This window comes from Arachis hypogaea, chromosome 15 (assembly GCF_003086295.3).
Source record: "Arachis hypogaea cultivar Tifrunner chromosome 15, arahy.Tifrunner.gnm2.J5K5, whole genome shotgun sequence".
NCBI classification, from domain to species: Eukaryota; Viridiplantae; Streptophyta; class Magnoliopsida; order Fabales; family Fabaceae; genus Arachis; species Arachis hypogaea.
In genome coordinates, this window is record NC_092050.1 from 72,985,673 (window position 1) to 73,012,413 (window position 26,741).

Sequence of the window (26,741 nt, forward strand, 5' to 3'; positions counted from 1 at the left end):
CGATTGCTCCCAGAGGGGTTGCAACAACGCGTGCGGGCACACAAATGCGTGCGCTCACACAGAAAGCTTCTCTCTTTTTTTTTTTTAAGGAATGCTTGAGGTACAGAGTCAGGCGTGCGTGCACACACAGGTCCGTCCGCACGCACAAGGACAAAGATAGGGGGAGGTTGTTCACGCGCACCGATCATGACGACGCTCCCACTAGAGGGGTTGTCAATTGGTGTGCAGACGCACACGTCTGTGTGGCCACACAAGAAGTGCGATACGGGGACTGCGTGTGCACGCACAAGGCAGTGCGCATGCACAGGCAGTGCTGGCGCTGTGACCAGAGAGTGCTGCAAAGGGTGTGCGAGTGCACAGTGGCGTGCGCTCGCACAGAAAGTGAAAAATGCAGTTTTGTGGGCGCGCACAGGGTGGTGCGCATGCACAGGTGCCCTGTTTCACAAAAATTTTTCTTTTCAAAACTAAGGTTCCCTCCTATAACATAGCAACATACCAACCCCAAATCATATAAATAAGCATAAATTCATGATCCACAAGCAATTCAACTTATTCAATTCAAAAATACAAAATCAAAACTAAGCTAATCATCATATAACAAGAGAGCAACTAATTCCAAAAAGCTATATACAAAAATATAAAGTTGGAACAATGTTACCATGGTGAGGTGTTTCCTACCAAGCACTTTAGTTTAGAGTCCTAAGTTGGAATTTGCATGGCTTCATTGGTCACTTGAAACTTCTCCAAGGAGGAAAATCTCCAACTCCTTGGCATTCTTAGATTGAGTGTGATAGAGCTTCACCCTATGACCATTGATTTTAAACTTGATCCCATTGATAGGGTGAATCACTTCCACCACTCCATAAGGCTTGACATCCACCACCTTGAATGGACCGTCCCATCTAAATCTCAACTTCCCGGGCATCAATCGCAACCTCGAATTGTACACAAGCACTTCATCACCTATCTTAAAACTCTTCCTCCTAATATTTTGGTCATGGAATGTCTTGGCTTTCTCCTTGTAAAACTGAACATTCTCATATGCTTCTAGCCTAAGACACTCTAATTCCTCCAATTGGAGTTTATGTTCCATTCCCGCTCCCTTTAAATCTGGATTGCAATTCTTCACCGTTCAATAGGCTCTATGTTGGATTTCAACAGGAAGACGACAAGGCTTCCCAAAAACAATACGAAAGGGACTCATTTCGATTGGGGTTTTGTAAGCAGTCATATATGCCCATAGTGCATCTCCCAATCTGGAACTCCAATCCTTCCGTTGTGGATTAACCACTTTCTCTAAGATTCTCTTGATCTCCTTGTTGGACACTTCTGCTTGCCCGTTGGTCTGAGGATGATAGGCTGTGGAGACTTTTTGGATGACCCCGTACTTTTTTATCAATGCCTCAATTTTCCTGTTGCAAAAATGGGTTCCTTGGTCGCTCACGATTGCTCGTGGTGACCCAAATCTACAGATAATGTTATTTTTCAAGAATGAAGCAACGGTATTGGCATCATCACAATAGGTAGGAATTGCTTTCACCCATTTCGAGACGTAATCCACTGCTAACAAAATATAAACAAACCCACTAGAATTTAGAAATGGCCCCATGAAATCTATGCCCCAAACATCAAAAATCTCACAAAAAATCATCGGTTGTTGGGGCATTTCATCTCTCTGTGAGGTATTTCCAGATTTCTGGCATTGATGACAGGATTTGTAAAATGGGTTGGCATCCCTAAATAAAGTAGGCCACCAGAATCTATAGTTTAGAACCTTCCTTGCTATTTTCTGGGGCCGAAATGACCCCCACTCTCAGATGAGTGGCAAAATTGAAGGATAGATTGAAACTCAGATTTTGGCACACACTTTCTAATCACTTGGTCAGCCCCACGCCTCCACAGATGTGGATCATCCCAAAGATAATACTTAGCATCGCTTCTCAATTTATCTTTTTGATGCTTTGAAAATTGTGCGGGAAAAATGCAGGCGACCAAGTAATTAGCAATCGGGGCAAACCAAGGGGTACTTTGGGACATTGCTTGCAAGTTATCGAAGGGAAATGAGTCATTGATAAGAGTGAGATCCGAAGCTAAGTGTTCAAGCCGACTCAAATGGTCCGCTACCAAATTTTGGGTCCCACTTCTATCTTTGATCTCCAAGTCAAATTCTTGCAAGAGCAATATCCACCTAATGAGTCTAGGCTTTGACTCTTTCTTCTTTAGCAAATATTTCAAGGTGGTATGGTCCGAATATACCACTACCTTAGAACCTAGTAAATAAGGTCGAAACTTATCTAGCGCAAAAATAATGGCTAAGAGCTCTTTTTTGGTAGTGGTGTAATTCGACTGGGCCAAATCTAAAGTCTTTGAAGCATAGGCTATAGTGTAAGGAGCTTTACCACCGTGTTGTGCTAGCGCGGCACCTAAGGCGTGATTCGAGGCATCGCACATGATCTCGAAAAGTTGATCCTAATTTGGGCCTCGCACAATAGGAGTTGTGGTCAAAGCTTCCTTCAACTTGTCAAAAGCCTTTTTGCAATCCTCATCAAAAATGAATTCCACATCCTTTTGAAGTAAGCGTGAAAGGGGTAAGGCGACTTGGCTAAAATTCTTGATGAACCGGCGGTAAAAACCTGCGTGGCCAAGAAAGGAACAAATCTCCCTCACCGAGGAGGGGTAAGGTAAACTCGAAATGACATCAATCTTAGCCGGGTCTACATAAATTCTGTCTTTAGATACAATATGACCTAACACTATACCCTATTTCACCATAAAGTGGCATTTTTCAAAGTTCAATACAAGGTTAGTGTTGGTGCATCTTTCTAGTACCCGAGCTAAGTTCCCTAAACATGCATCAAAGGAGCTACCATAAACACTGAAGTCGTCCATGAAGACTTCCATGCAACTTTCCAAAAGGTCTGAGAAAACACTTGTCATGCACCTTTGGAACGTTACCGGTGCATTGCATAAGCCAAACGGCATTCTCTTATACGAAAACGTTCCAAAGGGGCAAGTAAAAGTGGTTTTCTCCTGATCCTCAAGAGCTATATGAATTTGGAAGTACCCTGTATATCCATCTAAAAAGCAATAATGGGATTTACCTGCCAAGCGATCCAACATTTGGTCTATGAACGGCAATGGGTAATGGTCCTTCCGTGTTGCTTGATTCAGCCGGCGGTAATCTATGCACACTCGCCAAGTATTTTGAATCCAGGTTGAAACGAGCTCTCCACTTTCCGTTTTCACCATGGTTACTCCAGATTTCTTCGGCACTACTTGGACAGGACATACCCACTCGCTATCTGAAATGGGATAGATGATGTCTGCTTCCAAGAGGCGAGTTACTTCCTTCTTGACTACATCAAGGATTGTAGGATTTAGCTGTCTTTGTGGTTGCCGGACCGACTTAGCACCTTCCTCCAAGAAAATTCTATGAAGGCACACTTGAGGGCTTATTCCCACAATGTCACTTAGGCTCCATTCGATCGCTTTCTTATACTTCTGGATAACCTCAAGGAGTTGTTGCTCCTCTTGATTGGAAAGATTGGTTGCCACTATCATCGGGAATTTGTGCTCCTTGTCAAGGAATGCATATTTGACATGGGGTGGAAGCGGTTTCAAATCTTCCCTTGCTTCTTGGAGTGGTAGCTTACCCTCTCGGTCATGGGGAACTTGTGAAGTAACTTCATCTTTTTCATCCTCAAGTTCTCCCTCTTTTGAGCTTTCTTCATCAATAAGATCTTCTTTGGGCTCACGGTGGTTGCCTAACTTGAGCTTATCCTCTCTTCCGCTCTCAACAAGGTTCTCACCCTCATCAATGGATTCTTCCATAGGTAGAGTAGGTTGAAAGTTTATCTCTTCAAGTGGCTTGCCTCCTTGTGGGGTTATAGCATCAATGCTGGACTTTAGAGTTGACGGAGGCGGCAAGTGTGGATCACTAGGCGTCCCAAGTTGTGGAGGAGCAAGGTTGCTAGGGGTGGAATGAGGAGGTATCAGACGGGACAAGACTTCGACAAGAGTTGCCATGCAATCATCTTGTTTTCTTTGAAATTCCTGCTGTTCTTGGATGAGGGCTTGAAAGTTATGCTCCTCGTGAGAGAGGTTGATGGGAGTGGGATGGTGATGGAAGCTAGGTTGTCCCATATATGGTGATGGGTAGGTTGGTTGAGAAAAAGTTAGTGGTGGGAGTGGTAAAGGGGCTTGAGAGTACAATGGCTGTGTCTCATATAGAGGGTATGGAGCATGAGCATATGGAGGGAAAAAATTGTAATGATGAGGTGTTCCACTTGGAGTGAGAGGTTGGTAAACATTAGGATCATAGGGTCCTTGTTGCCAAGAATTTCTTGCTTGTGATCCTCCTTCGAATTGGCCTCCCATACCTTGATGTGAACTAGTGTTGAAATCGTTACCCCCTACAACATGATAACAACCAGACTCCAAGCAAAAAGGGTGATAACTCACGATTGAAAGGAAAAATAAAGCGCAACAATACTAATAGAGGCAATAGATAAATAAATATATACTCTAGTTATATCTATTTACCTAGAACTAAACAAACAAAAATGTTAGTTACTATCACTACTTAGGTAGAGGCGCCATCTACAAATTAGTGCCAAGTAGCAACCAAAAACCAAATATTCACACTATTCACATATTCACAACAACCAAAATTATAGCACTCATTGCACTTAAAGTGAATCTCCAGCAACGGCGCCAAATTTGATGACGAGAATTATTGCCGGTTTAGTGATGAGCGGATAATTTATACACTTTTTGGCATTGTTTTTAGGTAGTTTTTAGTATGATTTAGCTACTTTTTAGTATATTTTTATTAATTTTTAAATAAAAATCACATTTCTAGACTTTACTATGAGTTTGTGTATTTTTCTGTGATTTCAGGTATTTTCTGGCTGAAATTAAGGGACCTGAGCAAAAATCTGATTCAGAAGCTGAAAAAGGACTACAGATGCTGTTGGATTCTGACCTCCCTATACTCGAAGTGGATTTTCTGGAGTTACAGAAGCCCAATTGGCGCGCTCTCAATTGCGTTGGAAAGTAGACATCCTGAGCTTTCCAGCAATATATAATAGTCCATACTTTGCCCGAGTTTTGACGACGCAAACTGTCGTTTAAACGCCAACTTCCTGCCCTATCCTGGCGTTAAACGCCAGAACTGAGTTACAAGCTGGAGTTAAATGCCCAAACTGGCACCAAAGCTGGTGTTTAACTCCAAGAAAAGCCTCTACATGTGAAAGCTTCAATGCTCAGCCCAAGCACACACCAAGTGAGCCCGGAAGTGGATTTTTGCATCATTTACTCATTTCTGTAAACCCTAGGTTACTAGTTTAGTATAAAAACTACTTTTAGAGATTTATTTTACATCTTTGGACGTTTAGTCCTTAGACCTATTGATAAACCACTATTTTATGGTTTATATTGTGCTTAATTGTGCAGTTTTATCAAATCTTTACCCACTTATTCATATGATTAGCATGCATTTATAATTCCTTCCTAAAAATACTTCATAGTTGAAAACTTGCTTCCTAGAGAATTTTAATTTTGTATTTTTAATTCTCCTTTCTTCCATTCGATGCCATCATTTGTGTGTTAAGTGTTTCAGGCTTTATAGGGCATGAATGACTTGGAGATTAGAAAGGAAGCTTGCAAAAATGGAAGGAACACAAGAAATTGAGGAGATGACCAGCGAGAAGTGATGCGGACGCATGGCTCACGCGACCGCGCGACATAGAGGAAATTGCAGTGACGCGGACGCATGGCTCACGCGACCGCACGGATTGGAAACTGAACAAGTGACGCGAAGGCGTGGACGACGCGCACCCGTGGCAAGGCAAAACGCTGGATGACGCGAACGCCTGGATGACGCGATCGCGTGACATGCGCGATCTGCAGAATCTGCAGAATTCACTGGGGGCGATTTTGGGCCCTGTTTTGACCCAGTTTTCGGCCCAGAAAAGCAGATTAGAGCCGGGGAACATGCAGAGACAAAACAACATTCATTCCGCATAGTTTTAGTTTTAGATCTGAATTTACTCCTCCTCTAGGTTTTCTCTCTATGCATTCATGGTTCTTAGGATTTTGATTTTATTGCTTTTTGGATTGGGATATTGAGAAGAGTTATTACCTCCGTCAAGACTTCGTCATTCTAGTTTGTTTCCTTACTTGTCACTTAATCTTTCATGTCCTTTATTTCCCAGTATTTTAATTTTAATTTTGTGACAACCCCTTCTAAATTGATAAGTGGATTTTCGGCTGGTTAAGGACTGTACTTGCAACGTATCTCTTATAATAAATTCTTAACTCGCCAATTTCTTCCACGTCAATTTTTGGCACCGTTCGGGGAGTTGCAATAGAGTGCTAAGTTATTGATTGGAATTTATTTATTTGCATTTTATTTTATTTTTGCTACTATGAGCTACATGTTTCTTTCGTTAAATGACGCGTTCACTTCCTGATCTAAGCTTGCCAGTATTTGATCCTGAGATTGAAAGAACTATTTCACGTATAAGGCAAGCTCACCGTCAGTTAGTCCTCTCCGAGGGCGAATCTGAAACGTCACTTGAAGAAGAAACAAGCTCCCTTTCTACTGATTCGGTTGATTTACGTGCAGGTGACATGGCAGAACCTAGGAGAGTTACTATCCAGGAGGCTGGAGCCCCTGATTTCACAATGTAACCATTTCAAGCACATCACCCAGCAGTAGCTACAGACTTTGAAATAAAGACTGCACTGCTGAATTTGATGCCTAAGTTTCATGACTTACCTGCTCAAGAGCCTATCAAGCACCTTAGGAATTTCCAAGCAGCCTGTTCTATTGTCAGGCGTGATGGTGCAGATAAAACTTCTATTTTGTTAAAAGCTTTCCCATTCTCTCTTGAGGAAAAGGCGAGAGAGTGGTACTACACTCAACCCGCAGCAACTGTTTCTGACTGGGATACGCTTAGAAGAGAATTTTTGGAAAAATTCTTTCCAGCTAAAGTTACTGATAAACTGAGGAAGGACATTTCCATGATTGTTCAGGACGAATCCGAGACTCTCTATGAATACTGGAAGCGCTTCAACAACCTTTTGGAAGCATGTCCCCACCATATGATTGACAAGATAGTGTTGCTCGGCTACGTCACACAGGGCATGAGGCCCCAAGATAAGACCACATTGGAAAGTGCTAGCAATGGGTCTATGAAAAAGTACAAGACCACTGATGAGATATGGCAATTGATCAGCGACTTGGCTGAGTCTACAAGGAATCACAGGCAGAAACAAGGCCGGTCAAAGGCTGTTGCAGAGGTATCTTCTAGCAAAGAAACTATTGCTCTGACTCAGAGTATATGTGAAATGACCAACTTACTAAAGCAGATGCAGTTGAGTCAACAACAAGCACAGCAAAGCCAACAGTTAGTCCCACAGAGAGTGTGTGGGATCTGTGCTGATTACAGCCACTATACTGATGAATGTCCGCAGCTCCAGCAGGAAGACAACACTGTGGCAGCCACTCATAACTTCTATGACCACCCCAACCAAGGGTACAATCAAGGTGGCAGTTACAACCATGGATGGCAGGACAGTTCTAACCAAGGTTGGAGAGATAATTCTAACCATAATTGGAGGGACAACAATAACAGAGGAGGCAAAGACAATCAAGGATATCAGAGGTGGAATAATAACAACAACAGGTAGCAGAACCAGAACCAGCCTTACAGAGTACCTCACCTGAGGCAGTCCCAAGGACCACAGCACAACCAACAACAAGTTCCACAGATCACTCAATCTAACTCCTCTCCGAGTGACGAGGCTCTTCAATCCATTGCACAAGGACAAAGGAACATGGAAAGTTCACTTAATGGCCTAGCATCCGTTATACAAGCTCTCATCTCTCAGCTGGCATCACCCAACACTTTAAACACTCAACATGCAAGCTCCAGTGGAATTCCTTCTCAACCATTGCCCAATCCAAAGGGTGGCATCAATGCCATCACCCTAAAGTCCGGAACCACACTGCAAGAGAGGAATCAGGAGGAGTCAATCTCATCAGAACACGCCTCAGCTGAAGAGGTGGTAGAAGTAGAGGATGCTGAAGAGGAAGAGGCGATACAAGACATGGGTGAAGAAGTAGAGGCTCAACCACAGAAAGAAGCACCCAAGGAGGCAGACCCTGCAGAAAATGCCCCCTATTCCATTTCCACAAATTACAAGGAAGCAGATGGAACTTGATCCCAAAATGGTAGAGATATTAAAAAAGGTTGAGGTAACTGATGAGCGGATAATTTATACACTTTTTGGCATTATTTTTAGTATCTTTTTAGTAGGATCTAGTTACTTTTAGGGATGTTTTCATTAGTTTTTACGTTAAATTCACATTTCTAGACTTTACTATGAGTTTGTGTGTTTTTCTGTGATTTTAGGTATTCTCTGGCTGAAATTGAGGGACCTGAGCAAAAATCAGATTCAGAGGTTGAAGAAGGACTGCTGATGCTGTTGGATTCTGACCTCCCTGCACTCAAAGTGGATTTTCTGGAGCTACAGAACTCAAAATGGCGCGCTTCTAATTGCGTTGGCCGAGTTTAGACGATGCAAAAAGGCGTTGAACGCCAGTTCAACGCTGCAGTCTGGAGTTCAACGCTGCAGTCTGGAGTTAAACGCCAGAAACACATCACGAACCAGAGTTGAACGCCAAAAACACGTTACAACTTGGTGTTCAACTCCAAAAGAAGCCTCTGCACGTGGAAAGCTAAAGCTCAGCCCAAGCACACACCAAGTGGGCCCCGGAAGTGGATTTATGCATCAATTACTGACTTCTGTAAACCCTAGTAGCTAGTTTAGTATAAATAGGACTTTTTACTATTGTATTAGACATCCTGGACTGTATTTTTTATCCTGTGATCACGTTTTGGGGGCTGGCCTCTCGGCCATGCCTGAACCTTTCACTTATGTATTTTCAATGGTAGAGTTTCTACACTCCATAGATTAAGGTGTGGAGCTCTGCTGTTCCTCATGATTTAATGCAAAGTACTACTATTTTTCTATTCAATTCAGCTTATTCCACTTCTAAGATATCCATTCGCACCCAAGAACATGATGAATGTGATGATTATGTGACGCTCATCATCATTCTCACTTATGAACGCGTGCTTGACAAACACTTCCGTTCTACATGCAACCAAGCCAGAATGAGTATCTCTTAGATATCTAATACAGGGGACCGAGTCCGAGTTATTAGTATCTTCGTGGTATAAGTTAGAACCCATGGATGGCCATTCCTGAGATCCGGAAAGTCTAAACCTTGTCTGTGGTATTCCGAGTAAGATCTGGGAAGGGATGGCTGTGACGAACTTCAAACTCGCGAGTGCTGGGCGTAGTGACAGACGCAAAAGGATAGTAAATCCTATTCCAGTATGATCGAGAACCTCCAGATGATTAGCCATGCCGTGACAGAGCATTTGGACCATTTTCACAGAGAGGATGGGATGTAGCCATTGACAACGGTGATGCCCTTACAGAAAGCTTGCCATGGAAAGGAGTAAGACTGATTGGATGAAGACAGCGGGAAAGCAGAGATTCAGAGGGACGAAAGCATCTCTATACGCTTATCTGAAATTCTCACCAATGAATTACATAAGTATTTCTATCTTTATTTTCTATTTATTTATTATAATTTGAAAAACTCCATAACCATTTGATATCCGCCTGACTGAGATTTACAAGGTGACCATAGCTTGCTTCATACCAACAATCTCCGTGGGATCGACCCTTACTCACGTAAGGTTTTATTACTTGGACGACCCAGTACACTTGCTGGTTAGTTGTGCGAAGTTGTGAAGTTATGCTTGGACCATGGTATTGTGCACCAGTTATTGGCACCATTGCCAGGGAGAGAATGAACAACAAATTTTACAACCTAATCTGAGTAACAATTTCGCATTATCAAGTTTTTGGCGCTGTTGCCGGGGATTGTTCGAGTTTGGACAACTGACGGTTCATCGTGTTGCTCAGATTAGGTAATTTTCTTTTTGTTTTATTTTCAAAAATTTTTCAAAAAAAAAAATCTTTCAAAAATTTCTCATCTGTTTTCGAAAATTATTCTAAAATTTTTAAGAATGAATTCTAGTGTTTCATGAAGCATGTTGAAGCCTGACTGGCTGTAAAGCCATGTTTAAATACATTTGGACTGGGGCTTCCAACCCAACATTATCAAGAGCAAGCTAGTTGTTGCTAATCCACCTGCTGCTGTTCCTGATCCACCTGATTTACATGCTAAAGCTTGACTGGCTATTAAGCCATGTCTAACCCTCAGATTGGAGCTTTAGACTAAGAGTGCAAGATTCCTGGAATTCATATTAAAAATTTTGGAATCCTTATTTTTCTTTTTCACAAATAATTTTCGAAAAATACAAAAAAATTATAAAACCATAAAAATAAAAAATATTTTGTGTTTCTTGTTTGAGTCTTGAGTCAATTGCATACTCATCTTGCATTTTTTCGAAAATTGCATTCATGCATTGCATTCATCATGATCTTCAAGTTGTTCTTGATAAACCTTCTTGATTGATCTTCATATTATATTGTTTTGTGTTGCATGGTGTTTTTCATGTGCATTCTTGAATTCTTAATGTCTAAGCATTAAAGATTTCTAAGTTTGGTGTCTTGCATGTTTTCTTTGCATAAAAAATTTTTCAAAAATATGTTCTTGGTGTTCATATTGACATTCAAAGTGTTCTTGGTGTTCATCTTGACATTCATAGTGTTCTTGCATTCATCACATGTTTTGATCCAAAATTTTCATGCATTGAGTCTTTTTGATGTTTTTCTCTTTCATCATTCAAAATTCAAAAATCAAAAAAAAAAAATATCTTTCCCTTTTTCACTCATAAATTTCGAAAATTTGGATTGACTTTTTCAAAACTTTTTAAAATTTAGTTGTTTCTTATGAGTCAAATCAAATTTTCAATTTAAAAATCTTATCTTTTTCAAAATCTTTTTCAAAAATCAAATCTTTTTCATTTTTCTTATTTATTTTCGAAAATTTTAAAAATATTTTTCAAAAATCTTTTTAATTTTATCTCATAATTTTCGAAAATATCCTCAACAATTAATGTTTTGATTCAAAAATTTCAAGTTTGTTACTTACTTGTTAAGAAAGATTCAAACTTTAAGTTCTAGAATCATATCTTGTGATTTCTTGTGAATCAAGTCATTAATTGTGATTTTAAAAATCAAATCTTTTTCAAAACTAATTTCAATCATATCTTTTCAAAAAGATCTTTTTATCTTATCTTTTTCAAAATCATATCCTTTTAATTATATCTTTTTAAAACATATCTTTTTTCAAAAAAAATTTGATTTTAAAATATCTTTTCTAACTTCTTATCTTCTTATCTTTTCAAAATTAATTTTCAAATTTGTTTCAACTAACTAATTAACTTTTTGTTTGTTTCTTATCTTTTTCAAAACTACCTAACTAACTCTCTCCCTCTAATTTTCGAAAATCTCTTCCCTCTTTTTCAAAAATTCTTTTTAATTAACTAATTGTTTCAATTTTTAATTTTAATTTGATTTCATTCCTAATTTTTGAAAATCACTAACCCCTTTTCAAAATTTTATTTTTGAAAATCCTCCTTCTCTCTCATCTCCTTCTATTTATTTATTCACCTACTAACACTTCATCTCACCCAAATTCGAACCCCCTCTTCCATCTGTGTTCGAATTTTCTCTTCTTCCCTTCTTTACATTACATTCTTTTCTTCTTCTACTCAAACAGGGGAACCTCTATACCTGGGTAAAAACATCCCTATTATTATTATTTTTCTGTTCCCTCTTTTTCATATGAGCAGGAGCAAGGACAAGAATATTCTTGTTGAACCAGATCCAAAACCTGAAAGGACTCTGAAGAGGAAACTAAGAGAAGCTAAATTACAACAATCCAGCAAGCACCTTTCAGAAATTTTCGAACAAGAAGAGGAGATGGCAGCCAAAAATAATAATAATGCAAGGAGGATGCTTGGTGTCTTTACTGCACCTAATTCCAATTTACATGGAAGAAGCATCTCCATCCCTACCATTGGAGCAAACAATTTTGAGCTGAAACCTTAATTAGTTTCTTTGATGCAGCAGAACTGCAAGTTCCATGGACTTCCATATGAAGATCCTTTTCAGTTCTTAACTGAATTTTTGCATATCTGTGATACTGTTAAGACTAATGGAGTAGATCCTGAAGTCTACAGGCTCATGCTTTTCCCGTTTGCTGTAAGAGACAGAGCTAGAATATGGTTGGATTCTCAACCTAAAGATAGCCTGAACTCTTGGGATAAGCTGGTCAAGGCTTTCTTAGCCAAGTTCTTTCCTCCCCAAAAGCTGAGTAAGCTTAGAGTGGATGTTCAAACCTTCAGACAGAAAGAAGGTGAATCCCTTTATGAAGCTTGGGAGAGATACAAGCAACTGACCAAAAAGTGTCCTTCTGATATGCTTTCAGAATGGACCATCCTAGATATATTCTATGATGGTCTGTCTGAATTAGCTAAGATGTCATTGGATACTTCTGCAGGTGGATCCATTCACCTAAAGAAAACGCCTACAGAAGCTCAAGAACTCATTGACATGGTTGCTAATAACCAGTTCATGTACACTTCTGAGAGGAATCCTGTGAGTAATGGGACGCCTAAGAAGAAGGGAGTTCTTGAAATTGATACTATGAATGCCATATTGGCCCAGAATAAAATATTGACTCAGCAAGTCAATATGATTTCTCAGAGTCTGAATGGAATGCAAGCTGCATCCAACAGTACTCAAGAGGAACCTTCCGAAGAAGAAGCTTATGATCCTGAAAACCCTGCAATAGCAGAGGTGAATTTCATGGGTGAACCATATGGAAACACCTATAATCCCTCATGGAGAAATCACCCAAATCTCTCATGGAAGGATCAACAAAAGCCTCAACAAGGCTTTAATAATGGTGGAAGAAATAGGTTTAACAATAGTAAACCTTTTCCATCATCCACTCAGCAACAGACAGAGAACTTTGAACAAAATACCTCTAATTTAGCAAATTTAGTCTCTGATCTATCTAAGGCCACTGTGAGTTTCATGAATGAAACAAGGTCCTCCATTAGAAATTTGGAAGCACAAGTGAGCCAGATGAGTAAAAGGATCACTGAAATCCCTCCTAGTACTCTCCCAAGCAATACAGAAGAGAATCCAAATGGAGAGTGCAAGGCCATTGAATTAATTACCATGGCCGAACCTGTAAGGGAGGTTGAGGACGTGAATCCCAGTGAGGAAGACCTCCTGGGACGTCTAGTGATCAATAAGGAGTTTCCCTTTGAGAAACCAAAGGACTCTGAGGCTCATCTAGAGACCATAGAGATTCCATTGAACCTCATTACGCCCTTCATGAGCTCTGATGAGTATTCTTCTTCTGAAGAGAATGAGGATGTTACTGAAGAGCAAGTTGCCAAGCTCCTTGGTGTAATCATGAAGCTGAATGCCAATTTATTTGGTAAAGAGACTTGGGGAGATGAACCTCCCCTGTTCACCAATGAACTAAATGCATTAGATCAACTGAGATTGCCTCAGAAGAAATAGGATCCTGGAAAGTTCCTAATACCTTGTACCATAGGCACCATGACCTTTGAGAAGGCTCTATGTGACCTTGGGTCAGGGATAAACCTCATGCCCCTCTCTGTAATAGAGAAACTGGGAATCTTTGAGGTGCAAGCTGCTAAAATCTCATTAGAGATGGCAGACAATTCAAGAAAACAGGCTTATGGACAAGTAGAGGACGTGTTAGTAAAGGTTGAAGGCCTTTACATCCCTGCTGATTTCATAATCCTAGATACTGGGAAGGATGAGGATGAATCCATCATCCTTGGAAGACCCTTCCTAGCCACAGTAAGAGCTGTGATTGATGTTAACAGAGGTGAACTAGTCCTTCAATTGAATGAGGACTCCCTTGTGTTTAAAACTCAAGGACATCCTTCTGTAAACATGGAAAAGAGGCACAGTAAGCTTCTCTCAAAATAGAGTCAACCAGGGCCCCCACAGTCAAACTCTAAGTTTGGTGTTGGGAGGCCACAACCAAACTCTAAGTTTGGTGTTGAACTCCCATATCCAAACTCTAAGTTTGGTGTTGGGAAGTCTCAACAATGCTCTGAACATCTGTGAGGCTCCATGAGAGCCCACTGTCAAGCTATTGACATTAAAGAAGCACTTGTTGGGAGGCAACCCAATTTTTATTTATCTAATTTTATTTTTATTTTTATTGTTCTTTCATGTTTTATTAGGTTCATGATCATGTGGAGTCACAAAATAAATAGAAAAATCAAAAACAGAATCAAAAATAGCAAAAGAAAAATCACACCCTGGAGGAAGAACTTACTGGCATTTAAACGCCAGTAAGGAGCATCTGGCTGGCGTTCAACGCCAGAACAGAGCATGGATCTGGCGTTGAACGCCCAAAACAAGCAGCATCCTGGCGTCTGCACACTGAGGAAAGCTGGCGCTGAACGCCAGAAACAAGCATAGAACTGGCGTTCAACGCCAGAAACATGCTACATCTGGGCGTTGAACGCCTAGAACAAGCATCAGTTCGGCGTTTAAACGCCAGAATTGCATGCAAAGGTGTTTTACATGCCTAATTGGTGCAGGGATGCAAATCCTTGACACCTTAGGATCTGTGGACCCCACAAGATCCTTACATACCTCCACTCACTTTACCTCCTCATAATCCTATATCACCCTTTCCCAAGAACCCTTCACCACTCACATCCATTACCCCCCTAAAACCATCATACAACCACCTACACCCACCCACTCAAGTTCAAACCATCAACTCACCTCCATATCTTTTTCTTCTTCTACTATTCTTTCTTCTTTTGCTCGAGGGCGAGCAATATTCTAAGTTTGGTGTGGTAAAAGCATAGCTTTTTTGTTTTTCCATAACCATTGATGGCACCTAAGGCCAGAGAAACCTCTAGAAAGAGAAAAGAGAAGACAAAAGCTTCCACCTCCAAGTCATAGGAGATGGAGAGACTCATCTCAAGGGTCTATAGCTCAGTGGTAGAATATTTGACTGCAAATCAAGAGATCCCTGAGATACCTCAAGGGATGCACTTTCCTCCACAGAACTATTGGGAGCAAATCAACACCTCCTTAGGAGAACTAAGTTTCAACATGGGACAACTAAGGATGGAACATCAAGAGCACTCCATCATACTCCATGAAATTAGAGAAGATCAAAAAGCAATGAGGGAGGAGCAACAAAGACAAGGAAGAGATATAGAAAAGCTCAAGGACATCATTGGTTCCTCATGAAGGAAACGCCACCATCACTAAGGTGGACTCATTCCTTGTTCTTAAATTTTCTGTTTTTCGTTTTCTTATGTTAAATGTTTATCTATGTTTGTGTCTTTATTACATGATCATTAGTGTCTAAGTGTCTATGCCTTAAAGTAGTGAATATGAATCCATCACCTCTCTTAAATGAAAAATGTTTTAATTCAAAAGAACAAGAAGTACATGAGTTTCGAATTTATCCTTGAACTTAGTTTAATTATATTGATGTGGTGACAATGCTTCTTGTTTTCTGAATGAATGCTTGAACAATGCATATGTCTTTTGAAGTTGTTGTTTAAGAATGTTAAATATGTTGGCTCTTGAAAGAATGATAACAAGGAGACATGTTATTTGATAATCTGAAAAATCATACAAATTATTCTTGAAGCAAGAAAAAGCAGTGAATACAAAAGCTTGCAGAAAAAAAATGTGGCGAAAAAAAATAGAAAAAGAAAAAGCAAGCAGAAAAAGCCAAAAGCTCTTAAAACCAAAAGGCAAGAGCAAAAAGCCAATAACCCTTAAAACCAAAAGACAAGGGTAAATAAAAAGGATCCCAAGGCTTTGAGCATCAGTGGATAGGAGGGCCTAAAGGAATAAAATCCTGGCCTAAGCGGCTAAACCAAGTTGTCCCTAACCATGTGCTTGTGGCATGAAGGTGTCAAGTGAAAACTTGAGAATGAGCGGTTAAAGTCAAGGTCCAAAGCAAAAGAAGAGTGTGCTTAAGAACCTTGGACACCTCTAATTGGGGACTTTAGCAAAGCTGAGTCACAATCTGAAAAGGTTCACCCAATTATGTGTCTGTGGCATTTATGTATCCGGTGGTAATACTGGAAAACAAAGTGCTTAGGGCCACGGCCAAGACTCATAAAGTAGTTGTGTTCAAGAATCAACATACTGAACTAGGAAAATCAATAACACTATCTGAACTCTGAGTTCCTATAGATGCCAATCATTCTGAACCTCAATGGATAAAGTGAGATGCCAAAACTATTCAAGAGGCAAAAAGCTACAAGTCCCGCTCATCTGATTGGAGCTATGCTTCATTGATATTTTGGAATTTATAGTATATTCTCTTCTTTTTATCCTATTTTATTTTCAGTTGCTTGGGGACAAGCAACAATTTAAGTTTGGTGTTGTGATGAGCGGATAATTTATACGCTTTTTGGCATTGTTTTTAGTATGTTTTTAGTAGGATCTAGTTACTTTTAGGGATGTTTTCATTAGTTTTTATGTTAAATTCACATTTCTGGACTTTACTATGAGTTTGTGTGTTTTTCAATGATTTCAGGTATTTTCTGGCTGAAATTGAGGGACCTGAGCAAAAATCAGATTCAGAGGTTGAAGAAGGACTGCTGATGCTGTTGGATTCTGACCTCCCTACACTCAAAGTAGATTTTCTAGAGCTACAGAACTCCAAATGGCGCGCTTCTAATTGCGTTGGAAAGTAGACATCCAGGGCTTTCCAGTAATATATAATAGTCCATACTTTTGCTGATTTTAGATGACGAAAAAGGGCGTTGAATGCCAGTTCTACGCTGCAGTCTGGAGTTAAACGCCAGAAACACGTCACGAACCAGAGTTGAACGCCAAAAACACGTTACAACTTGGCGTTCAACTCCAAAAGAAGCCTCTGTACGTGGAAAGCTAAAGCTCAGCCCAAGCACACACCAAGTGGGCCCCGGAAGTGGATTTATGCATCAATTACTTACTTCTGTAAACCCTAGTAGCTAGTTTAGTATAAATAGGACTTTTTACTATTATATTAGACATCCTGGATTGTATTTTTGATCCTGTGATCACGTTTTGGGGGCTGGCCTCTCGGCCATGCCTGAACCTTTCACTTATGTATTTTCAACGGTAGAGTTTCTACACTCCATAGATTAAGGTGTGGAGCTCTACTGTTCCTCATGATTTAATGCAAAGTACTACTGTTTTTCTATTCAATTCAGCTTATTCCGCTTCTAAGATATCCATTCGCACCCAAGAACATGATGAATGTGATGATTATGTGACGCTCATCATCATTCTCACTTATGAACGCGTGCTTGACAAACACTTCCGTTCTACATGCAACTAAGCTAGAATGAGTATCTCTTAGATATCTAATACAGGGGACCGAGTACGAGTTATTAGTATCTTCGTGGTATAAGTTAGAACCCATAGATGGCCATTCCTGAGATCCGAAAAGTCTAAACCTTGTCTGTAGTATTCCGAGTAGGATCTGGGAAGGGATGGCTGTGACGAACTTCAAACTCGCGAGTGCTGGGCGTAGTGATAGATGCAAAAGGATAGTAAATCCTATTCCAGTATGATCGAGAACCTCCAGATGATTAGCCATGCCGTGACAGAGCATTTGGACCATTTTCACAGAGAGGATGGGATGTAGCCATTGACAACGGTGATGCCCTTACAGAAAGCTTGCCATGGAAAGGAGTAAGACTGATTGGATGAAGACAGCTGGAAAGCAGAGATTCAGAGGGACGAAAGCATCTCTATACGCTTATCTAAAATTCTCACCAATGAATTACATAAGTATTTCTATCTTTATTTTCTATTTATTTATTATAATTCGAAAAACTCCATAACCATTTGATATCCGCCTGACTGAGATTTACAAGGTGACCATAGCTTGCTTCATACCAACAATCTCCGTGGGATTGACCCTTACTCACGTAAGGTTTTATTACTTGGACGACACAGTACACTTGCTGGTTAGTTGTGCGAAGTTGTGAAGTTATGCTTGGACCATGGTATTGTGCACCAGTTATTGGCGCCATTGCCAGGGAGAGAATGAACAACAAATTTTACAACCTCAGAGTAACAATTTCGCATGTATCAGTAACTGTTCTCCTTTTTGATGTTATTCAGCAAGTACCTAAATACGCAAAGTTTCTAAAAGATTTATGCATACATAAAGACAAAATTAATGAATTAGAAACTATTCCTTTAGGTAGTTCTATATCTGCTTTAATGGGAGGTATACCTGAAAAGTGTAGTGATCCAAGTCCATGTATGGTTAATTGTACTATTGGTGGTGTAATATTTTCTGACTGCATGTGTGATTTAGGAGCATGCATTAGTATAATGCCTTTGTCTATATATGATACTTTGAGGCTCCCTCCCTTAAAAAGGTTGGCAGCTCATTTTGTGTTAGCAGATAAAAGCATTATTACAATGGTTGGAGTTGCTGAAGATGTATTAATGAGCATTAAGGGGCTCACATTTCCCATTGACTTCTACATTCTGGAAATGCCCCTTAATGACTCAGGAAGGCCATCATCAATCCTGCTTGGAAGACCATTCCTGAAGACTTCAAAATTCAAGCTGGACGCATTTTCTGGAACTTATTCTTTTGAAATAGATGGCAGAATAGTGAAATTCAGTTTAAATGGAGCTATGGAGCACCCTCTGGATGATTATTCTATCTTCTAGTGTGACATCATAGATGAAACTATGGCTGAAGTTCACCAGGAGGAGTTAGAAGAGAAGTACACAGGACAAAATCCAAGTGTGGGGACACTCTTGGAGGACAATGAGAGCGCCTTGCCATTATCACCAGCCCCAGATAATCCAGAGCCTGACCATGAGCAGAAATTGGAATTAAAGCCCCTCCCTCCACACCTCAAGTATGCTTACCTTGAGGACAAGCAAAAGTTTCCAGTTATTATTGCAAGGGAACTCACTTCCCAACAAGAAGAACAGCTACTCAGTATGCTGAGAAAACACAAAAGAGCAATTGGATGGAGCTTGGTAGACATAGAAGGCATCAACCCTCAAATTTGTGAGCACAGAATATTTTTAGAAGAGGGAGCTAGGCATGTTCGTCAACCCCAGAGAAGACTGAATCCCACTATCTTGGAGGTTGTCAAAAAGGAAGTGACCAGACTACTTGAGGCAGATATCATCTACCTCATCTCAGACAGTGAATGGGTAAGCCCAGTACAAGTGGTGCCCAAGAAGTCTGGAGTCACTACAGTGAAGAATGAGCATGGAGAGCTCATAGCAACCAGAGTACAGAACGCCTGGAGAGTCTGCATTGATTACAAGCGTCTCAACCAAGCCACTCGTAAGGATCACTACCCCCTTCCATTCATTGACCAAATGCTGGATCGCTTGTCAGGTAAATCACATTATTGCTTTTTAGATGGTTACACAGGCTATTTCCAGATTCATATCGCTCTTGAAGATCAGGAAAAGACTACTTTTACATGTCCTTTTGGGACTTATGCTTATAAGAGAATGCCCTTTGGCTTGTGCAATGCACCAGCTACTTTCCAAAGGTGCATGATGAGTCTTTTCTCTGACCTTATTGAGGACTGTACGGAGGTTTTTATGGATGATTTTAGCGTTTATGGTGATTTCTTTAGCCTTTGCTTAGATAGTTTATCTAGAGTATTAGATAGATGTGTCAGTACAAACCTTGTATTGAATTTTGAAAAATATCACTTTATGGTTAAACAAGGGATTGTACTAGGACATGTTGTGTCCAATACTGGCATTTCTGTAGATCCAGCAAAGGTGGATATTATTTCTAGTTTACCTTACCCCTCCTCTATGAGGGAAGTCCGTTCGTTCCTTGGCCATGCAGGTTTTTACCGGATATTCATTAAGGACTTCAGTAAGGTAACACTTCCCTTATCCAGATTACTGCAGAAAAATATTGAGTTCAAGTTCAGTGAAGATTGCAAACAGGCATTTGATAAGCTAAAGACCGCCCTGACTCAAGCTCCAATTGTGAGAGGACCTGACTGGAGCCAGCCATTCGAAATCATGTGCGATGCTTCCAACCATGCAGTAGGAGCAGCGCTGGCTCAGCGTGAAGGTAAGGATCCTTTTGTCATTGCTTATGCGTCTAAGACTTTAGACACAGCTCAGTCTAATTACACTACTACTGAAAAAGAGCTTCTTGCTATTATTTTTGCTCTGGATAAATTCCGAGCCTATTTACTTGGTAGTAGTGTACTCAGACCACGCAGCTCTAAAGTATTTATTAGCTAAAAAGGAGTCCAAACCAAGGCTTATACGTTGGATACTTCTACTACAAGAATTTGATTTAGAAATTAAAGATAGGAGTGGTAACCAAAATCTAGTGGCAGACCACTTGAGTCGCCTTGAGCACATTAAGGATACCTCCACTCCTATAAATGATAATTTCCCATTTGATAACCTGCAAGCAGTATCTGAAGTAGTCCCTTGGTATGAACCTGTAGCTAATTATCTAGTTAGCCTCACTTTTCCTCCAAACTTTACTAAGCATCAAAGAAACAAGCTGAAAAGCGAGTCCAAATATTATATATGGGATGACCCATATTTATGGAGATGTGGCGCTGACCAGGTAATTAGAAGGTGTGTGCCTCAATCAGAATTCCAGTCCATTTTAGAGGCCTGCCACTCATCTGAGAGTGGAAGACATTTTGGCCCTCAAAGAACAGCTAGAAAAATCTTAGACTGTGGATTCTGGTGGCCTACTCTTTTTAAAGACGCTGCTGAATTTTATAAATCTTGTTCCCCATGCCAAAGGTTTGGTAATATATCCAAGAGGGGTGAGATGCCTCAACAGACTATGCTTTTCTGTGAAATTTTTTATGTTTGGGGCATCGAATTCATGGGTCCATTTCCAAATTCTAATGGTTATTTTTACATATTGTTAGCTGTAGATTACGTTTCTAAATGAGTGGAAGCAATTCTCACCCGTAATGATGATGCTAACACTGTTGTTTCCTTTGTGAGAAACCACATTATTTGTCGCTTTGGATCACCACGAGCAATCGTGAGCGATCAAGGCACCCATTTCTGTAACAGGAGACTAACAAGATTACTAAAGAAGCATGGGATAGTTCATAAAGTGGCAATAGCCTACCACCCTCAGACTAATGGGCAAGCAGAGGTGTCAAACAAAGAGATCAAGCGTATATTGCAGAAGATAGTCAAACCTCATAGAAGAGACTGGAGCACCAGGCTACAAGATGCACTCTGGGCATACAGAACTGCATACAAGACACCCATTGGAATGAGCCCCTTCCGCTTAGTTTATGGAAAAGCCTGTCACCTCCCAGTTGAGGTAGAGCACAAAGTCTTTTGGGCAGTAAAGGAGTGCAACATGGGATTTGAGAAAGCCGGAGCTGAAAGGAAGTTGCAACTGCAAGAATTAGAAAGCCTTCGCCTAGAAGCTTATGAAAACTCAAGGCTATACAAGAAAAAGATGAAGGCTGTACATGATAAGCACATCAAGAGGAGAGAGTTCCAACCTAGGGATTTAGTTCTCCTTTACAACTCTAGACTGAGGCTCATGCCAGACAAGTTGAGATCAAAATGGGAAGGTCCATATAGAGTAGAGAAGGCTGAGCCATACGGAGTTTTCCACCTGAGTCATCCTTCAAGATCTGAATTCATCAAAGTTAATGGAAATCGTTTGAAGCTATATCATGGTGAGAAGGTGACGAAAAACAAGGAGTTAGAAATCTTCCTCTTGGAAGATCCACTCACAGTAGAAGACTGAGCTAGTGGAGCGTCCAACTTACGGACGTTAAAGCAAAGTGCTAGGTGGGAGACAACCCACCATGGTATGATCGTTCCTTTCTTTATTCTTAGTTTTCTTTTTCAATAACTCTTCTCCTTATTAGCACATTTAGTTTGCATCTGTATTTGCATATTTTTATTTTTATTTTACTAAAAAAAAAGAGAGATTGGGAGAGCACGCGATGCGACAGCGTCGCCGACGCATCCGCGTCGCAGATGGCTCAGAAAGAATAAGAAATTGAACAGAAAGTCACACGGAAGCGTGGCTGGAGGCGTGCCTTTGGCACAAATCACCCCACGTGACCACGTCGCTGACGCGTCCGCGTCACATGGGAAACATGCCTCCCACGCGTCCGCGTCACTCACACGGACGCGTGAACTGAAAATCGACGTCAGAAAGGGTGCACGACCGAAAGTTGTGCTAGAGTGGTGCTAGACTGGTGCTGAATGCACAAGCCTTACCACGCGGACGCATGGCTCACGCGTCTGCGTCATATCCCTATAATGGCCACTTACGCGATCGCATCGACCACGCGACCGCGTCACCATGGAATTTGGCAATAATGAGTTTGAACAGAGAGTTGTGCGAGCGCGAGGCTGCCCTCGCGCCAGTAGCACAAAACGCGTCACGCGTCCACGTGACCGACGCGACCGCGTCGATTCATTTAAGCGCCATCCGCGCAAACGCGTACCCCACGCGTCCGCGTCGCTTGCGCCGCACAGCTTATCCTAATTTGCCAAATATCTTATCTTTCTCTTCCCCAAATCCTACTTTTTCTTTTCCCTCCTCATTATTTTCTTCCCCTTTCTTCCTCCTTCCTTCTTTCTCACTTTTTACTTTCTCTCTCTCACCACCATTATCAAGGTTTTTCTTTTCTTCTTCCCTCCTTACTTTTCTATTCTTTTTCTTAATTTATGTTTTCTTCTTCTTTTCTTTTTCTTTTTACTTGCATTATCCATGTTTTCCTTTTCTTTCTTTTTCTTTTAATTGGTGTTAGAAATTTATTAGGGTCATTATTATTCCTTATGGTTTGCTTGTAGATTGTTAAGGACTTGTTTGGCAATTATATATTAATTTTTCAGGGTTGCTTGCATGTTCAATTTATTATTTTCATTAGCTTTTTATCATGCATTCTATGTGTTTGTGAAAATGCCCGTATGGCATTGTGCACTATTTTTGGATTTCTTTTAATCTACCACTCTATATGCCTGTTTTTCACAAAACCCTTTTTTATATTTTATTATTTAAATATAATTGTCATTACAAACAAATTATTAGTTTGAAAAGCTTGGTAATCTAACTTGGACATTGAATGCTTGATCTATGCTACTCATGCCTTTGCCTGCATGCCAATAAACACCTAGCATTTAATTGTCCCCATATGCACTTGCTATATTTCCATTGATGATTTTCCACATGTAGTCATGACCATGTGTTACCATCATTCATCTTTTAATGTGCATTGATTACCACTTTTCCGGCCCTCTTCCTTGCTCCAACCCTTGACATTTTAACATACTTTTCCTTTCTTTCTTTCAGGATGGCCACCAAGAAAGGCAAGGAGAAAGCTGCTCCCAAATCAACAGCAAGGAGAGGAACAAAACGAGCATTAGTGGCGGAGCCATCTTCAACTGCAGTTAAGCCCTCAACAAAAAGAATTAAGAGGATTATAAAGGTTGATGATAAAGAGAAAGCCTTCCCAGCAAAGGACACTGCGCGATTTACCAATCGCTACTGTGAGCAGATGTTCCCCATCCTGGCAGAAAGGAGTTACAACAACGAATACCTTCTTATCCTCCCAAACCATATTACTAAATTTGTTGAGCCGCAAATTGCACGAAGACAATGGGGTTTCCTACAGAGACAGCCACGGCAGGTTAATCTTTCCTGGGTAGTCGAGTTCTACTCCAACTTCCACCTGCCGACCCTGCAGTCTGTCTATGTCTGTCAGAAGCAAATCCCCATTACAAAAGAGGCCATTCAACAAACTTTAGATCTTCCCCCTACTCCAGAAGGACTGGACACATTTCAAGAGGCCGCACTCAAGCGCCAGATGTACCTATTTAACTGGGCCGCTATTCTCAGAGTTATCACCCTACCTGGCAGTAGATGGATCTACGGATACCATCGTTCCCGTCCTAAGGAAATATTGGCTTCTGCACTTACCTTAGAGGCTCGCGTATGAGCACAGATTATGTCCCATTACGACTTTCCGAGCACTCACGAGTCCTTCTTCACTGCAGACATGGCCGTTCTACTATGGTGCATCCTTATAGATCAACCTCTGAACCTACCAAGACACATCCGGAATGCTATGGAACACGTACAAATTGCGGGAAACTTACCTTTTCCCATCTTGGTCTCAGATCTTGTCTCAGCAGCCGGAGTCTTCTACAGAGCTGGGGATACCAAAGCCATGCTTCCACGGGATGATCAGTATGTCCCTAACGGGAAATATATCAGACCTCCAGCAGCCACTACATGCCAGCCTACTGAACCGGCTGAAGTCATTCCTCCTTCAACACCACAAGCACCTACAACCAATCAACTGCTCCATCAGATACTTCAAAGGTTGGATCGGCAGGAACACAAAGCAAAGCTAAGAGAGCGTCGTAACAAGCGCCGATTCACATACCTCAAGGAGCTACTTAAGGGAAAATACAGAGACTCAGACACCCCGGACTCTGCTTCATTTACCAAGAGCCATGACGGTCCCGACTGTGGAGATACTACTACCAGCCCACCTTTGTTCCTGACAGATGGCACTGAAGACGGTGCAAAGCCTTAAGTGTAGGGAGGTCGGTCAGTACCTGACTTTCGGAGGTAATTTCTCTTTCATAACACCAATAAAATAGGATATTTAGTTAGTTTTTCTTTTGTAGAATAGGATAGACTGCATAGTAATAGATTAGTTGCATGCATGTTCTACTTGATTGAAAAGACAATAAGTTTCTTCTAAGACCCTATTTTTAGAACAAAATTTCACTAATTTTAATTAAAACTTTTGTGTTAAATTTGCTTGAAGTTATATTTGGAACATGGTTTTTGAGCTAAAGAACACACAACCTGTGAGATTTGAGCCTTTATACATGGTTACATTATTTAACCATAATTATTTTGTTCTTGTGTGTTTACTTCTCTAAGATTGTAATTTATATTTTGTTTCATCCTATATGTCCAATGTTTAATATATTTATATGCTTGCATATGATTGAGGCCATTATTTGTTTAGCTCACTTATCCCAAATAAGCCTATCCTTTCAATTACCTTTGTTAGACACTTTGAGCTTTTAAATTCCATTTGTTCTTTGTTTTACCACATTACTAGCCTTAAGTGGAAAAACAATTATATATCCTAATTGAATCTTTGGTTAGCTTAAGATAAAATTATGTGTTAATTAAGTATGGGAAAATTGTTGGAACAAAAGATAATAAGGGAATGTGTCATGATGATATAATGGGAATTTGGGTACCTATTCATGTGAAACTATAAAAAATTAAAAATCTATGTGCATTGATAAACTACGTTTATATTTATGTTCGAAAAAAAAAGAAAAAAATCCAAAAATATTCAATAATTAAATAAGGGGACAAAATTACCCCAATGTTAAGTTAAGAATTCAAAGATCAATGCATGTATGATAAAATTAAAATAAAAGTTGATACATGAGTAAGGAACGTGAAAAGAAAATTTTGGGTAGCTAGGTGTGAAATTTAAGCTATAAAGAATATATATATGTGTTAGGTAAAAGCTTGGGTTAATTAAAGATTCAATTTATAAGCTTACTTAGCCATATATGTACCCTTACCCATACCTTGGCCCCATTACAACCTTGAAAAGACCTCATGATGTTTGCATTGGTATATTAATTGTTGTTGATTGGTTAGGTGAAGAACAAAAAATTAGAAAGCATGATTAGAGAATGATAGAGTGATTACCCTATACACTAGAGAGACTAGAGCATACATACATCATCAGTGAGGGTTCAATGCTTGAGTTCTATGTTCCCTGCTTTCATGAGCTACCTTCTTGCATTTTTATCTATTTTTACTGAATAAGAATTGAATTAGTTGAATTTGATTTGTGATTGTCTTGAAGAGCTTATTTACTTTTGACCAAGTGGACAAGAATCATATATTTGCATTCACATATATAGGTTGCATTGCATTGCATGAGTTTTACATGTTCCTACTCATTTATTTTATCTCCTTCAACTAAGCATGAGGACATGCTAATGACTAAGTGTGGGGAGGTTGATAAACCACTATTTTATGGTTTATATTGTGCTTAATTGTGCGGTTTTATCAAATCTTTACCCACTTATTCATATGATTAGCATGCATTTATAATTCCTTCCTAAAAATACTTCATGGTTGAAAACTTGCTTCCTAGAGACTTTTAATTTTGTATTTTTAATTCTCCTTTATTCCATTCGATGCCGTGATCTGTGTGTTAAGTGTTTCAGGCTTTATAGGGCATGAATAACTTGGAGATTAGAAAGGAAGCTTGCAAAAATGGAAGGAACACAAGAAATTGAGGAGATGACCAGCGAGAAGTGACGCGGACGCATGGCTCACGCGACCGCGCGACATAGAGGAAATTGCAGTGATGCGGACGCATGGCTCACGCGACCGCGCGGATTGGAAACTGCACAAGTGACATGAAGGCATGGACGACGCGCACGCGTGGCAAGGCAAAACGCTGGATGACGCGAACACCTGGATGACGCGATCGCGTGACATGCGCGATCTGCAGAATCTACAGAATTCGCTGGGGGCGATTTTAGGCCCTATTTTGACCCAGTTTTCGGTCCAGAAAAGCAGATTAGAGCCGGGGAACATGCAGAGACAAAACAACATTCATTCCGCATAGTTTTAG

The 26,741-nt window shown here is 40.3% G+C and overlaps 1 protein-coding gene and 1 non-coding gene across 2 annotated transcripts; both read right to left on the bottom strand.

Moving 5' to 3' along the window:
* Window positions 1–721: 721 nt before the first annotated feature.
* Window positions 722–1,093, bottom strand: LOC112748452 (uncharacterized). Its single transcript, XM_025796685.1, has one exon. It carries the CDS (start codon window positions 1,091–1,093, stop codon window positions 722–724), a length of 372 nt encoding a protein of 123 aa, XP_025652470.1.
* Window positions 1,094–12,372: 11,279 nt separating this feature from the next.
* LOC112753905 (small nucleolar RNA R71) lies at window positions 12,373–12,480 on the bottom strand. The gene has a single exon (XR_003178267.1). It is a non-coding gene; the product is annotated as a small nucleolar RNA R71 (small nucleolar RNA).
* Between the last annotated feature and the right edge of the window lie 14,261 nt (window positions 12,481–26,741).